The 15,468-nt window shown below is 39.8% G+C and overlaps 2 protein-coding genes across 3 annotated transcripts; one reads left to right on the forward strand and one right to left on the reverse strand.

Moving 5' to 3' along the window:
- Nucleotides 1-565: 565 nt before the first annotated feature.
- lrit3b (leucine-rich repeat, immunoglobulin-like and transmembrane domains 3b) lies at nt 566-8,875 on the reverse strand. Of its 2 annotated transcripts, none has more exons than XM_020085138.2 (7): nt 8,734-8,875; nt 5,579-5,845; nt 4,004-4,381; nt 3,700-3,785; nt 3,172-3,465; nt 3,011-3,070; nt 566-1,091 (listed from the first exon to the last, which is right to left on the reverse strand). In XM_020085138.2, exons 2-7 carry the CDS (start codon nt 5,686-5,688, stop codon nt 640-642), a joined length of 1,380 nt encoding a protein of 459 aa, XP_019940697.1. In that variant the 5' UTR covers nt 5,689-5,845; nt 8,734-8,875; the 3' UTR covers nt 566-639. The 2 variants fall into 2 exon arrangements, with proteins under 2 accessions (XP_019940697.1, XP_019940698.2); XM_020085139.2 differs by having other exon boundaries at nt 3,971-4,381.
- On the forward strand, nt 8,826-15,232 carry fam241a (family with sequence similarity 241 member A). The gene is made up of 2 exons (XM_020085143.2): nt 8,826-8,960; nt 11,542-15,232. Exons 1-2 carry the CDS (start codon nt 8,826-8,828, stop codon nt 11,836-11,838), a joined length of 432 nt encoding a protein of 143 aa, XP_019940702.2. The 3' UTR covers nt 11,839-15,232.
- The last annotated feature ends 236 nt before the right edge of the window (nt 15,233-15,468 follow it).

A 15,468-nucleotide genomic window follows, 5' to 3' on the forward strand; every position in this document is an offset into this window, starting at 1 on the left:
ATTTATCATAACATAATTACTGTGGGGATCACAGTGTGTGATATCGGGCTGATTATCGGACAACCTGCATCGAATGAGTTTGGATACAATCAATGATCATCAGACAGTAACAAGCGATCATTGTATTACGTGTAAAGTGTCATCATTCATTGTGCAGTACAGAGCCATGGCTTCAACCTTCACACCACAGTGAGAAAATTACTCCAGGTTACAGAATCTGGCTTGCTGAGAGAGAGAGACCTTTAAGCTATCAGGTGAGAGGTGATGGTTTCCAGCCAAGAAACAAAGAATCACTTTTATGATCTGATTTTGCAACCTGCTTAAAAACCGAAAGGGTTATGACCGTGGAAAAATCAACATGGACTGAACAGTAAGTTGTGAACATGGATGGGCCTCGCTCTCCAGCTTGGATACAGCTCACTCACATCTGCTACAAACCAAAACTGCAGGTGCATCACTAATGCTACATCCAAGTTTCCATGTGTCACACATTTTATTTTTACAAACTGACAGCACAGCTCCTCATTGTGTAGAATGTCTCCAAAAAAGCACAGCAGACTTAAAATACAGGTTTATAAACAAGGACGTTTATTTGCATCTCCATGGACATAGGCACCGACCCTGGTTGCCTTCATCATATTACAGTAGTGTTGCTGAAAAAAGAGCAGTTGTAGAGTTGTTTGAGGACTCGGATGCTGACTTCTGGCTCTTTTTCTTTGCACTGTTGAGTTTAGGCCTTTTAATGTTCTTGTCTACAGGGAGTACTTTGGACACAATGTTTGGGACAGTCTGGGTGTTGGTGGACGGTGGTGAGATGTTTTGGAGTATCTGATTCCCCTTCACTGAGGGGGTGTTGGTAGTACCTGGGTTCTGGTTTGGCTTTCTGTATTTTGATTTGGATGGAGTCTTTTGGGACTTCTTCTTTGGAAAACGGAGTCTCGTGTTGCCCACCACCTTCAGTTTAATCGGGGCTTCGGATATTCCTGCCATGTTCCGTGCCTGGCAGCGGTATTCACCAGCATCCTTGTATGACAACCCATTGAGGCTGATTATGGACCATCGAACCCCCACTCGAGGAGATTCCTGCATAACTGGAACATAAAATGGTTACAATCTCAGAGGCAGTCTTTGAGCCCAGACCCAAATAAATTCAAATTCTTCTCCAACTTTAGGACTACAGTCCAGCCCCAAACCCACTCCTTAGCAACATTTTTACAGTTACATCTGGTTGGAAAAGGTTTGCAAACTGTACTATATTTAATCGTCTGTTAACACAGTGGGGAACAGAATTAGAGAACACAGATCCCTGCAGAACCAAGTCTTACCTTTTTTCTGTCAAACCTGGTTAAGTGATGATGCAGGATTCACACCTTGAACTAAAAGCATTAGGTGTAAATGTCTAGCAAGAGAAAGGGCTAGTCTGAGAGCAGCCAACGCAGTGGAGCACAGTAGAGATGAAATGAATGTGTAGCAGATTCACCAGCCATTACTTTACCAAAATTTTCCACTTAACTGTAAATAAAAGGCATTATTTGTATTTCTTTATTTCTTTATGTATTCATATTGTTAATTTAGTTATATATAATTAGTAACCTTGTATTCCATTGAATGGATACTTGTTAACAATGTATCACTATCAGTTTCCCTCTGGGACAAGTGTGTTGTGTGTAACATTGGCTCCCTGTAAGGCAGGGGTGGGGAACCGTTTTTCTATCAAGGGCCATTTTAATTTTCATAACATTCTTCAAAGGGCATACTAAATTATTGTTTATTATTAATCGATTCCAATTCACAAGGTCTGAATTCAATTTAGTTCAATATCTCTTCAGTTAATGATTTTTCATTGTACAATACCAATTTTGCTTGGACATGTGTAACTGTGCAAGGTCACCTCTAACTTGGCGCATTGTTGAAAATATTATGGTCGGCCTGTCACAAAAACAATTTTTGTTGATGATGGTATTATTGTCATTATTTTGAAACCATTTAATACCACTGATAGAATCAAACTTTTATAGCACAATCATGCAAGTTCACCCTTTCAAAGAGCAATGAACTGAAAGAATATTCAGTCTGACATTTGAATTAGAATTTAAAATATTAAAATATCCTTGACAGATAAAATGAACCACACTTAACCACAACAATAAATAATAATAGTGTGTGTGTGTGTGTGTGAACACACAAAGTAAACATCAGTACTGTTCAGGTCCTGATAACTTGTGATTGGTGTTGGTGTTTATAGTGCAGCCGGGGTCGTGGACGGAGGACACTCAGGCTGAGACTCTGACACAGTACAAACCAACTGCGGCTCTGATCCGGAAACAGTGGCATGAATAATTTATCATACACACTTATGATGCCAGTGTTGGACATTATATACTTTAACTCTCTTAACTGTGCAATGTTCATCTGTCTGCAATATCAATGGTTCATGTGCAATCCATACACTGTACATATTCTCACATTGCACATATTTTTCCTGTCTTTACAATGTATATGTTAGTTTAATTACATTCATATTTACATTCTATATTTTTTTATTTTCCTTACACTCAAGTATTGCATGTTACTTACTACTTACTGATTCCTATTTTGACTCTTAAGTAATAAGAGCAATTAAGTAATGCTGCAAATTTCCCCATTGTGGGACCAATAAATGACTTATCTTATCTTATCTTATCTTTACCGCCTCGTTCCCGTTACAGGGTTCTCCTCTTATCTCTTCACTGTCTGCGTGTCAGTGCGTGAGTAAGCGGGGCCAAGGGCCTGTGTTTGTGAGTAAATCCGTCTCGCTCCCATACTCACGTGCGTGTGTGTGTGTTGTTTTTTTTCCTTGCATTTATGAATTGCCTTACAGGCTGGATCAAACAATCTTGCGAGCCGCAAATGGCCACAATGCCGAGCAGTCCCCACCCCTGACAGCTAACTTATTTACTAAGTGCCACCCCTAATGTGAACCGCATATATTATAAAATATATCTTGAAAGAGACGGGTAGCACCACTTACAGCTCTCCAAGTTCCTGGGTAGCTGTTCAGAGTTCTCGCTGATCTGTTGCTGGCAACAATCTGTACAGAGAACAAAACTACAGTATGACTGATGCTCAGACATTAGTGATGTAAATCAAAAAGTGAATCACCAGAGAGTAGACTAACCCTGGGCTACTTACCAGCATAGGATGAGGTCTTGATCCAGGTCAGGGTTGGTGTTGGGTAGCCACTAGCGTCACAGCGGAGGATTACATTACTACCCAATGGTGAAATGATTCTGGTGGCTGAAGGCTGGACCGAGGGCCTCATACAGCGGGACAGCTCAGCCTGGGTCAGGAGTATCGCTGACTGACCCAGAGACCTGCTGCACACCAGAAACTGGTCCATGAGAACTACAGGACTCCCCAGAGACATGGACAAGGACATCACCATGGAGATCTGGCAGTCACATAACCAAGGGTTGTCATGGAGACCTGGGTATTCAGGATAATTTGACTTGTTAACACTGATTTGGCATTGGGTGCATTGGGTGGAAAACGTCATGTCTGAGGACAATGAGGTGGCTGCAGTGGCAAGTTTTCAGCTGTGCACATCAAGTGTTTTCATTAGTGACACATGAGATGTCATATACAATAGAGGAACAAAAAAAGGACAGACTGCAAATTCTGTGTGCTAAGATTTCCCAAAACTTGTGCAACATACTGTACCCAATATTCTCCTCTTGACTCGTCCCTCCTGTTGTCCTGGCAGAGGAAACCAGAGGTCCAGCAGATCTGCAGGTAAAATAGTCAGCCTGAGGAGAGGAGAGGAAATTAATTTAAAGAATAGATTATGAGAAATGGAAAAATGACAAGAACAATGGGACAGAAAATTAAGCAAAGGGAAGGAAAAATAAAAGCACAAGGAGAGACAATAAGAAAAGGAAAGGAAAGTTGAACATATCTATTGAACATGACTGACTGTCCGGTAGTTCCTTACATCAGGCGGGCTGCGTGCAGCCTGTGGACCCACCTGTTGCTGGACAGGTCGAGGTAGGTGATGTTGGGGAGGAAGAGCACAGCGTGGGCAGGCAGGCTGGACAGACGGTTGTTGTGGAGACCCAGAGTTTGGAGTTGTGGCATGTCCCTGAGACCCTCCCAGGGGAAGGATGTCAGGAGGTTGCCATCCAGGCGCAGCTCTCGCAGGGCCTTGAGGTTGACAAAGCTGCTGGGGTGTATGGACGTGATGGAGTTGTAGACCAGCCACAAGAACTGCAGCTCTGACAGATTGTAGAAGGCTGCCCGGGGCACCCTGGAGATCAAGGTCTTCTCTAGACGCAGTTTGACTGTGTCAGCTGGGACATTGATGGGAACAGCTAGGATTCCAGGGTCATTGCACTGCACCAACTTGCTGTTAAACAAAGATATGATTTTTGTTTATATTCTGAAAGGTTATAGTTTTTCACTCTCTATATAATGATACCTTCCTGTGAGAAGTTTACATTTGAAACAAGCATTTGTGTGCAGTTTTCTAACCAGAATATTTTTCATAACATTCATAAGTGAATTATCTGTCCTCCTATTTTATTGGGATATTGCTCCTGTTACATGGGTTTTGGAGTGTGTCACACAATAGTAGAAGTTCTGCAGTAAGTGTTTATTATGAATACATTTACATGTACTCATTTACATGCTTTATTGATCCAAACAACAGAGGGAAAAACTACAGCTTCCACTACCCCTCAATTATTCCCCTGGCTCTGCCTAGTTTCCATATTACTGCCACCAGTAAATGACATGGTGCCTTTAACTAACTAAAATATAAACAAAAAAATTATGTGTATTTTATATATCAAAAAAATACATTTCATGCTATAGATTATTTATTTGATTTGCATTTAGCAATATTATTATATTTACACAATATCACAAGTATCTAAAAATAATAGTCGTCAAATTTGTTGATAATTAATAATTTGATGATTAAATGAAATTATGGGATTAAAAATGTCTCTTTTCTTTAAGAATGAAAATAATGTATTTATTTGACTGAAGAAAATATTCTTGAAATTCAATTATAAATAAATAATTGTCATTTTTACTCATAAATGTTTTATTCATTACAATCAAACACCAAAAAATGTTGACTATGCAATATTTCTGATGGCACATCCTCCATACATACAGATGGTCTTCAGGAAGTAAATATCTTTTCATGAATAGAATCACATTGCTTTCAGATCACTGTATGTATACACGATGTGGCATTGTTATAGTATTGATACTTCTCTGTTAGTGGGCACCAAATTTTGTTGTGATAAGATGACTGCAGTCCTGTTCCTGTGCATATTAACCACTATTGTACAGAATGTAAACTACTGTGCAAATGATGGACCGTATGAGAACTGTTCTTTTTGTCATGCAGGATGTGATTCAATGATTTGTAAACATTTAATGACGTTTATAGCATTCGTTGCAATAACACTGTAGCATTGGCTGAAATAGAGCTTTGATAATATTATTAAGATAAGAAAATAACCGGCTGAGTTCTATTCATGGAGAGACAAATCACTTAAACACGAACACACAGAGATGAGAATGACTCCACCTGAGTTCTGCTATTCCACTGCTCCCATACGTGCACGCACAAAAAGCCGGGCATGATTGGACTGCCAACAGAGACGACTGCAAGATGTGAGCAAGGAGCAGCAGATACATCCTTCAACAGACGAGCCCCGTTCTCCGGCAGGCCATTTGTTTCTCCATATTCCCAGTACTTCTCAGTCTGAGACTGTGCTCAGGGTGCAGAGTGAAACAGAATCCCAGATTAGCTGGGATTACACTGTGTTCATGCGGAGTGTAATCCCACGCCTCACTGTCAGAAGAAGAAATCACAACATCAGGGCCAGACCGAGCCTTTTAGGCATCACAGAAAATGAAACACCATCCCCCTGTAGAGTCCTGTGGAATATTGTTATTTAGTCCTGAACGTTAACACACTAAATTAACATAATGAATAAAATACTAATATTGATTTAACTAAATTAAATCATTAAAAACCATTGAAGCCCTGCATTCATAATTTCCCTGGAGTAAAATAAATGCAAGTTTTTCATGAATACGTTTCTGTGTGCAATGCCTGCTCATTACGAAACTGTTGGGTTTCTCAATAATTTTGGAAGGTCTCCACCTTACTATGTAAAGTGCCTTAAGATAATGCATACAAACAAAACTGCACTGAATTAAATTCCTGAAAACTGACCAATAACGTCAGTAGAAGTGTTTATTATCCCAGTATAGGCTGATATGAGTAATATGGTTCAGGATCATTAGATTTTGGAAAAAATAATTTGGAAGATTGATGTTGTGACTCTGACAGAGGTAAGACAGATATGTCAGGAGAACAGAGGTATAGTTTTTGTGGATACCAACTCATAACTGACATGAAATAATTAAAAACAAAACAGGTTGAACTGCAATGCCAATAAGTAAACAACTTGTGTTTAAAGTTACTCAATATATGATCATTTGAGAGACACTTACAAAAGAGTCAGCTGGAGAAGTAATGACAAACATGTTAGCAATATATAATTGCCAACAAGAATAACATCTACAGTATCCTCACTGGAAACTGGGCTGATAACAAGTTTATGGAACTGTAAAACAGTCGGCACCAATGTTCTGTTAGTTTACAACTCTCCAATAAAACCAAAGAACAAAGTCAAGCTTTCTTAACAACTATTCTTTGACCTTGATGGGGTCAAGGAAGAGTGTGAAGGAGAAACATCTTGTTTTTGATGTTGTATTTTGTTGTAATGATGATATTGTGAACTGTAAGTTCAATATGCTTGTTCTTCAACATTACTGTTGACTGGACAGGTGTGAGAGGAAATACAGCTTATATTAATGGATTTGGTGCATCACTTTAAATGTTGCTACTTCATTGTGGGACAACATTGTCTCGCCTATTTTCATCTCTTCTTTCTTTCATCCTCTGGAGAAAATACAGAGGAACTGCAGAGTTCAGTACATGTCTGAAAGCAACTCTAAAGGATGGTCCAGCTACTTGTATCATCACTGCTGACAACATCCATGGCTGACACCAAGTTATTTTCAGACCAGGCATTAGGAAAAAGAAAATAGATTTTAAAATAAAAGCAATAAACTTGATTTCAAGTTAGTCAGCCTGTTTGTCTGTCTGTTAATAATGAATCAGTTAAAGCGACAAGCGGCCTCAAGACTGATCCCTGAAATTAAAGATAATGAAGGTAACCTGGTAACAAATCCACAGGGAATTAATACGGTCTTTGAGTCCCATTACATTAAACTGTACACTTCTGAATTTACATCGAGTAAAGGGCAAATAATAATCAATAGACAAATAAAATTGCTGAGCTAAACCAGACTGCAGAATTAGAAGAGCTCCAGGGGCCAATTTCATCTATGCAGAGTGGAAAGACTCCAGGGCCTGATGGCTTTATGGCAGAGTTTTTAAAACAATTTAAGGATAAGCGTTCTCCAATTCTTTAAGGAATGCTCCAGAAGTCACTGACAACCATGTCCCCTACTAGCAATCTTTGGAGTGCCGGCTAAATCTACCTGATATGGGGCTAAAGCAAGGGACATTATTGCCTTCACCACTCCATTTCCATTGTGATTAACTAAAAATGGGGGAAAAGATGGAAGTAATGGATCTTTAAATTCGGTGTCATGTTAAACACTTCCTTGGAAAAAGTATAAGATAAAAAAAGAATGGTTGAATGAATAAACAAATAGATCTTATAATACAACTGTGGTGGAAAGGGGGAGTTTTTCACTGACAGTCAGTCATATTAGTGCTCAACAGTCAAATTGTTTTTTTTTACTATATTGTAGCGATTGATGAGCTTCTCTATTGAACAGCACGTGTGCAGAGGCTCATGGGACTAGTAAAGTGTGGCTGTCTCGTCATTAGTTTAGTAATGTTATGTTGATGTTCTGACTTGATTCGTATGTGTTCAGAATGGTTTACATTCACTTTATGTTTAGTGAGAAATGCAGCCACCATGACTGTTGGATGTGGTGTCTTTTGTTGTATTGCTCTCACTAATAACTTGACAATCATGACAGCTTTGGTGCTGCAGAATTAGTTTCTTTGCTCAAAGCCTTCAATTGAAACGATAACCTCCCACTGAAATGCATATTGATTTAGATAAATCACTCTGGAATAAATCACTGGATCTCAATTTGAACTAACAAACATTAGTAGTTTTTCAAATTTGTTTTAATATATTGACTCACATTTCCATATATTGTTCGTTTATTTGTACTTGACTGACAGACTTAAAGGTCCAGTGTGTAAGACTGAGGTGAAAGGGATCTATTGACAGAAATTTAATGTAGAATAATCCTCATGAGGTTTTCACTAGTTTGTTTCATCTAAATTGTATGAATTGTAGTTTTCTTTACCCCAGAAAATAACCTTTATATTTAAATACTTTATATTTACATGGAGGGGACCCTCTCTACAGAGGCTGCCATGTTTTTTACATTAGTCAAGACTGAAAAACTAAACACCTTTTGAGTTTTTATGACAATTAAAGGCTATCACAGGTTCTTTTTCATGTTTGGAAGGAGAGGGTGAGGTGAGGGGGGTTCAGCTGCAACATGACATTCCAACACTAGATATCACTAAATTCTGCACACTGTACCTTTAAAGAATAATAAAAGTCACGTCTACCGGAAGTTGCTTATATTTTGAAATCTGTTCTTCCGCGTGCTTACCGTAATGCTCAGTACAGACAGGCACCGCTGAACAAAGCTGACTTGGCCTTGACTGTGTTCCGGAGTGAACCCTGGCTCTACCGCGGAGTAAAATGTCCGCTGCACCGGCTGTCAGTGATCGGCATGTTCTTCACCGACGTGAACCTGGGGACCCACCGGCGGTGAGCCGGAGAGGAGGCGGACCCGCTGCTCCACGACAGCCCGCGCCACACCACCAGCGACACCGGGTAAAGCAGCTTTTCAGCGGCTCTCATGCTAACCGCGTCGTCGGAGCTCGGGACCCCCGTGCAGCAGGTGTCAGGAGCGTCTCACTGGCTCGTGGCTCCGCTCCCAGAGGAGCTGTGATCGTGGCTCTCATCCATCCCAGTGGAGGTCCTGTTAAAACTAGCAACCGCGGCTCCTCAGCCAAACTCCATTCAGAAATCGAACTCTTAAATCAACACGCGGTCGAAAATGAGTGTCACAGCATCTAAAGAACATGACTCGTGTATATAAAGCGTTATCATGATCACGTACAGAAATCGGGATGTATATGAGACTCGTATGTAATATCTAGAAGAGCTGCCGTAGTTTACTACACGTGATGAGAAAAGGACTTTTTATCTTTTAAACGTGTCGTGTCATGGTGTGCGAGGCGTGGGTGTGGTTATAGGGCACTAAGGGCAGCTCAGCAGCTTTAGATGAGATGCTGTCTCCGTGCTAACTGTGGCATGGTCATCACAACGAGAGGAAACGTCATGTGACAGGTTGTCATCATGAGCTCAGACATAATCTTCACAAAGTCAGAAAGAAGCTCACCGACAGTGAATCTGCAGCTGTAGTTTGTTGACTTCTGACACCAAACATGGAAACGTTAGCCCAGACATACTGTATACATGCCATGATTGGTATGACGTATGGTTCAAATCACTGTCACACATGTGACACGTGTGATTCACATGAGTTTACCTCCCCTGAAATGAAGCTTCAAAGTTTGAGTCTGTAAAGAGTTTATTATTGTTTAGTATTTTGTTATTTTACTGAGTTTATTATTATTATTATAAAGAGTTTATTATTGTTTATTATTTATTATTTTACTGAGTTTATTATTATTATTATAAAGAGTTTATTATTATTATTATAAAGAGTTTATTATTGTTTATTATTTATTATTTTACTGAGTTTATTATTATTATTATTATAAAGAGTTTATTATTATAAAGAGTTTATTTTTGTTTATTTTTATTATTTTACTGAGTTTATTATTATTATAAAGAGTTTATTATTGTTTATATTTATTATTTTACTGAGTTTATTATTATTATAAAGAGTTTATTATTGTTTAGTATTTTGTTATTTTACTGAGTTTATTATTATTATTATTATTATTATAAAGAGTTTATTATTGTTTATTATTTTGTTATTTTACTGAGTTTATTATTATTATTAAAAAGAGTTTATTATTTGTTATTTATTATAACTATAGCTTTTTCAGTGCTGCGCATGCACGTGAGGGATAAACGCGCTAGAGATAGCCTTAAAGGGCGAAGCCTATACGATATAGAATATCAGATTGCAATAGGACGCTGTCGTAGAGAAAGTTGCCAGTGCTGCGGATTCAAGTAGGAGTTGAGAAGCTTTTTCCTATCAAGGGATTTACATTTTTTAAATTTCCTGCGAAGGCAATACTAAATCGTCTGTGTACAATTTGTCGCTACCACTTGTGTTTGCAGCTGTTGTTTTGTAACCATGAGCGCTAAAAAGTGATTTGCACACTCACTGTGCCTACAGGGAATGGAAGCAGAGCGCCATTTAAGACTGGGTTGGCAGAAAGTGTTCTCATGTTGTGTGATCGGTAAAATCTTTGGCCTTTTGTATCAGGGGAGCATCAAACCTGTGCCAAAAATGTCCCCCTAAGAGCGACATCACAGAGCAAGCTGTGCCCTAATCAAGTATCCGGTAATGTAACATGTAATGTAATGTATATTAAGGTATTATGGCCAATTTAAAATTTTTTAAATTTTGCTTGATTTGTTGTAAGTTATGGAAACAAGTCTGTACCTAGAGTCGGTGCTGACCCGATGACTGGATCCCCAGAGGAAAACTTCACTCAGACAAATATAATATGTAAAGTCATGTATGTTAGATCACCTCTGTAACAGATATATTCACGTCTACGTGATAAAACTTCAATTACTTTGAAGCTCATCAGTTTGGTATTCACGGTCTCTGTTGCATTGTGCAGGCATATTTCGTACACATTGGACAGTCACAAAGCATTTCAATAGAATTTTACTTCCTGCAAATTGAATATATTCCTTATATTTCTCTGTTAGGACAATAACGACACAACAAACCACATTTTATAACTAATTATGCATTCAAAAACTCAAAATTCTCCAAGAGATCCCACTTGGCAGACAACTGAAAGCTAGCACCTCTCTCAAAGTAGCCACACCCCTAATCATGCATAATTTAAAGCTTGAATAAACTTTAAACTGTAAAGAAAGATAAAGAAGTCAGCTCCTACATTAAAAGGCAGCCCTTGTTAAGTTTTCATGAAGGGGGAATCAGCTGTAGAGACCAAAGCTCTAAACAGGATTGATTCTGATGCAGAGTTTTAACATGTGGGTCTTTGGGGATTGACTTGTTTTTGGAGCCAGTCTCAAGTGGCCATTCAGGAAACTGTGTTCCTGTTTTAAACTCTTTGGGGTTAAGTTAAGAAGGGGAAGAAAAAAACTTCCTATGAGCAGATGGAAAACATCTGGTCTGAAGCAGTTACCGTGTGCAGGAGCCGCTCTGTTCATGTCTGTACCTTTGTCTCCACAGGCTGATGGCAGCCAGACCCGACCTGGACCACCCATCGATCCCAGTGCCCGGTGGCCCTACATGGACGACCCCACCACCAGAGAGCCTCAGCTGGATGACTGTGAGCGGATGGGGACTTTGTTTGGGATGCTCAACAAGTGCCTGCGAGGGATGGGCTTCAGCCAGATGTACTTTGGAGACAAGATAGTGGAGCCGGTAGTGATTGTGTTCTTCTGGCTGCTGCTCTGGTTCCTGGGTATTCAGGCCCTGGGACTGGTGGGAACTCTGTGCATCATCATCATCTACATCCAGAAGTAATGAGAGCAGACCATAAGCAAAGCCTGCTGTTTTCTTTGGTTAATACTTATACATGCAGGACGGTAATAGCAATGGATGTCATGATGGAATATGAAGTGAATCTAGGATTTTTGGTGGGGGCAGTGGAGAGGTCTTTACTGCTCTGCAGTGATAGAGACAGACGGACTTTAGCTGGTTTCTGGAAATTCTGTAAAGCTTGTTGAGTCAGGATTCTCCAGGATTGTCTGGAGCATCTCCAGCCTCGGTCGAAAGCAGGCGAGCCCTCCTGCTGCTGACGTGAATAATGGTATTGATCATGTGATTTAAAGGAACAGGAACACATGGGAAAGGCTTTGTGTCTATTTGAGTCAGAGGCCAAGAGTTCCAGTGCTCAGGAGATCAACCTGCTCACATGTGTGTGGAGTCTCTCACTTAGCCGTCATACACTGTTGTGTTCAGGCACAGCAGGAATATGACTTCAATCACTAATCGTGAGAAACGGCGTCTGGAAGTAAGCCGACACAGAGTACATAATATGTTCTTGTGAAACCTTTTTTGCTGTAAAAAGTTTACTTCAGCTCCCTGCAGTTTACCAAGCGTTCTCTAACAGTCGGTCACAAATGCATTTCTTGAAATAACCTTTGATTATCTTCTGGCCCGCAAATTGGCCTGTGGTCCAAACTTACTTGCCGACCCCTGTGCACACGATATTCTGATAAATGGAAGAGTGGAACTATTGTTATTGCCCTGAAATTGCACATCTGCACATCTCTAATAGATGAAGAAGTCTACTCAAGGGAGTAGTCAGAAATATGAAGAATGTAAATATGAATTTCTCACAGTCATGGAAAGGTTTGAAATTGATGAATGGATAAAAGTAAAAACTGGGATTTGTTTTAGAAAATGTGTTCAACAGATCAAATATTCTCGTGCCTGTGGATTTACAAAGTACATTTGTATACTGGGTGCAAACCGACAGTAACACACAGTTGTCTTCCAGTTAGTCTCCTCTGGTGCGGCAGAGCTGTAGCGTGACACACTGAAGATTTACTTTGTTGAAACACAAACTACACTGGTGTTCAGCTGAGTGACTTTACAGTGTGAATGTTTGCATAGAGCGGGTCGGGTACACTGATGATATCGATGTAAGCATATCACACCGGATGTTTCGCGGGGCTTTGGTCACATTGCAAAATGCTGTGTACATTCAATATGTATTTTTAATTCTGCATGATATTTAAGTTAACTGGACCTATCAGCCTGTTTTATTTAAGTGGGATTAACTCTAAGGGCCCTAACTAACTAATGAGTGTAATGCAAATGTACTCGCCTCCATTTAAGCACCCATGGGTGTGCTGGTCTTAAAATTAGGTGGTCAGATGCATTTTTGGTGCATTTATATCTTGAGGCAGTGGAAAGAGACAGTGGTGCAGAATTTCACTGTTGTTTTAAGGCTCATTATCAGACAGTGATATGCTTTTACAAAAGAAGATGCACAACAAGTGCACACTCAGCTTATTACACACACACAAACACACACACACACACACACACGCACGCACAGACAGATGATCTGTTTCATCTGCATCTCTCTTATTGCCAGAAGGGTCCACCATCATAATATGAATCCACCAAGGTGCCAGCTCACCGGGCTTATAAAGGGATTGGGAGCTGGTGCTCTGATTGGTTTGTTGCATGTTACTCCCAAAACACACCCATTTCTTAAAGGCATAGTTCACCCAAAACACTTGGAGTTTCAGGAGTAAACATCAAATCTAATACAATCAAAGTAAATGGTGACAGATTTTTCAAACGTTAAAAAAAATAACAGAAAAAAACCCAAAATGCCTCCATACTGCTGCTGTGATGTCTTTGAACTGTCTGTAAGCCTAAGTGTCCTCTGATATCCTCCTCCAGCATTTAGTCTAAAGACATTATGTCAATGACGCCGTTTTGAGTGGAATTTAAATGTTGACGCTTATGGACACTTGGACGACACCACAGGAACAGTATGGAGACATTTAATGTTTTACTTTATTTTACATTTGAAGAATTGTGGTTTGTGGACTCAAACACTTCACCCACCCCTCCATTGGCATGGTGGTGAGTAGATACTGAGTGAATTTTCATTTTTGGGTGAACTATTAATACACACCTTTTTAACCATGAGCGTGGCACACTGAAAGTTTTCCCTGCAATTAAACAAACAAAAGTGGATTTAAACTAAATGCATTTTCCCATGAGTTTATATCATTATCATTAATATAGCCTTGAATGCCTTTTTTAATGCCCTGGGCAAGATGATGAACCTCAAGTTGCCCCTGATGGCTGTGCCATCAATGTGGTAGTGGGATGTATAAGTAATATATGTAAGTGTCGAAGTGCTACATGAATGTGTTTATCAACAGGTGAATGTGGCTCGTGGAGTTAAGTCCTTTGACTGGTCTTTAAGACTAGAAGAGACATTTACCGTTAACCCCAGACTCCTGCAGTGCCCCCCACAGGGTCACCTGGCTTACACCGCCATAAGCCTCCTGCAAGTTTACCAAACACATGTTGTCTGGATGATCAAACTCCCATAATCCCCTCAGCACCCCTGCGAGGGTAAAGAGCTGGTCCAGTGTTGGACGGTCAGGATGGAATGTGCACTGTTCCTCCTGAACCCAGGGTTTGACAATCAGTCTGAGCCTCCTCTCCACAAAACTACATGCAGTCACAGAAATACCAACGGAAATTTAGTGTTCTAGAGTGGGACGTATTGTTGGATGAATGATTATTCAGTTTTTATTTGAGAGACGTGTTCTCAAGCTTTAAGTCATGGTTGACTCCACAGTTGCAAACATGACCAGTATCTTTTATGAGCCATGAGCAAGCGTACAAGTTCCCTAAACACAATCTGCTGAGGACACCACGAGGATAATTTAAAATGGCTAATAGTCAACACTTACCTGCTCTGCTCAGATGAAATATATTCACATTTAGCATATCTTAAAAATAAATGCAGCATCACCCCCCCCCCCCAAACTGTTAAATATGTAACAGTATGGCAACATGTGGAGCTGGATGTTTGGTTGGACCTTTAATTGTAATGATAGTCTCAGGTAGTTTTTTACAGTTAATCACATTTCACTCCTCTGTTGTTTTTGTTCATTGTGTTGACATATTTAAATGTGCAGGCGTCCATGTGAACTGATCACACACTGTAGTCCTTTCACTGGTTCTAAATCTAACTGCTGAGTACAGGGGAAACATTACCACTCGCTCACTGTAACTCATGCTGCATCTGTCCTTTCAAGAAATTATTTTGAACACAAGTTTTTGTTTATAAAGCATTCGTACTGAGAGTTGTATGTGCTAAAGAGATGTTGAATTTAAATGTTTGGCACTTTGATTAAAAGTGAGCGTTCCTAAAAAATGTTCTTTGGGTGTCACTGAGTTTTTGCATGTGTGTTTTTTTTGCATATTTTATTTGAATATTATTTGCATTCATGTGATCCAAGGCTGTCCCCACAGCCATGCTGCTTGCATCACTACGTGTCTGTCTATTATAATAAAATGCTGACATGCACTTGTGTCCATCCTGAGAGAGGGTTCCCTCACTTGTGACTCTCCCTGAGCTTTCTGCGTTTCCCCCCCTGTTCTTCTGTGGTT

This window comes from Paralichthys olivaceus, chromosome 12 (assembly GCF_024713975.1).
Source record: "Paralichthys olivaceus isolate ysfri-2021 chromosome 12, ASM2471397v2, whole genome shotgun sequence".
Classification (NCBI taxonomy): domain Eukaryota; kingdom Metazoa; phylum Chordata; class Actinopteri; order Pleuronectiformes; family Paralichthyidae; genus Paralichthys; species Paralichthys olivaceus.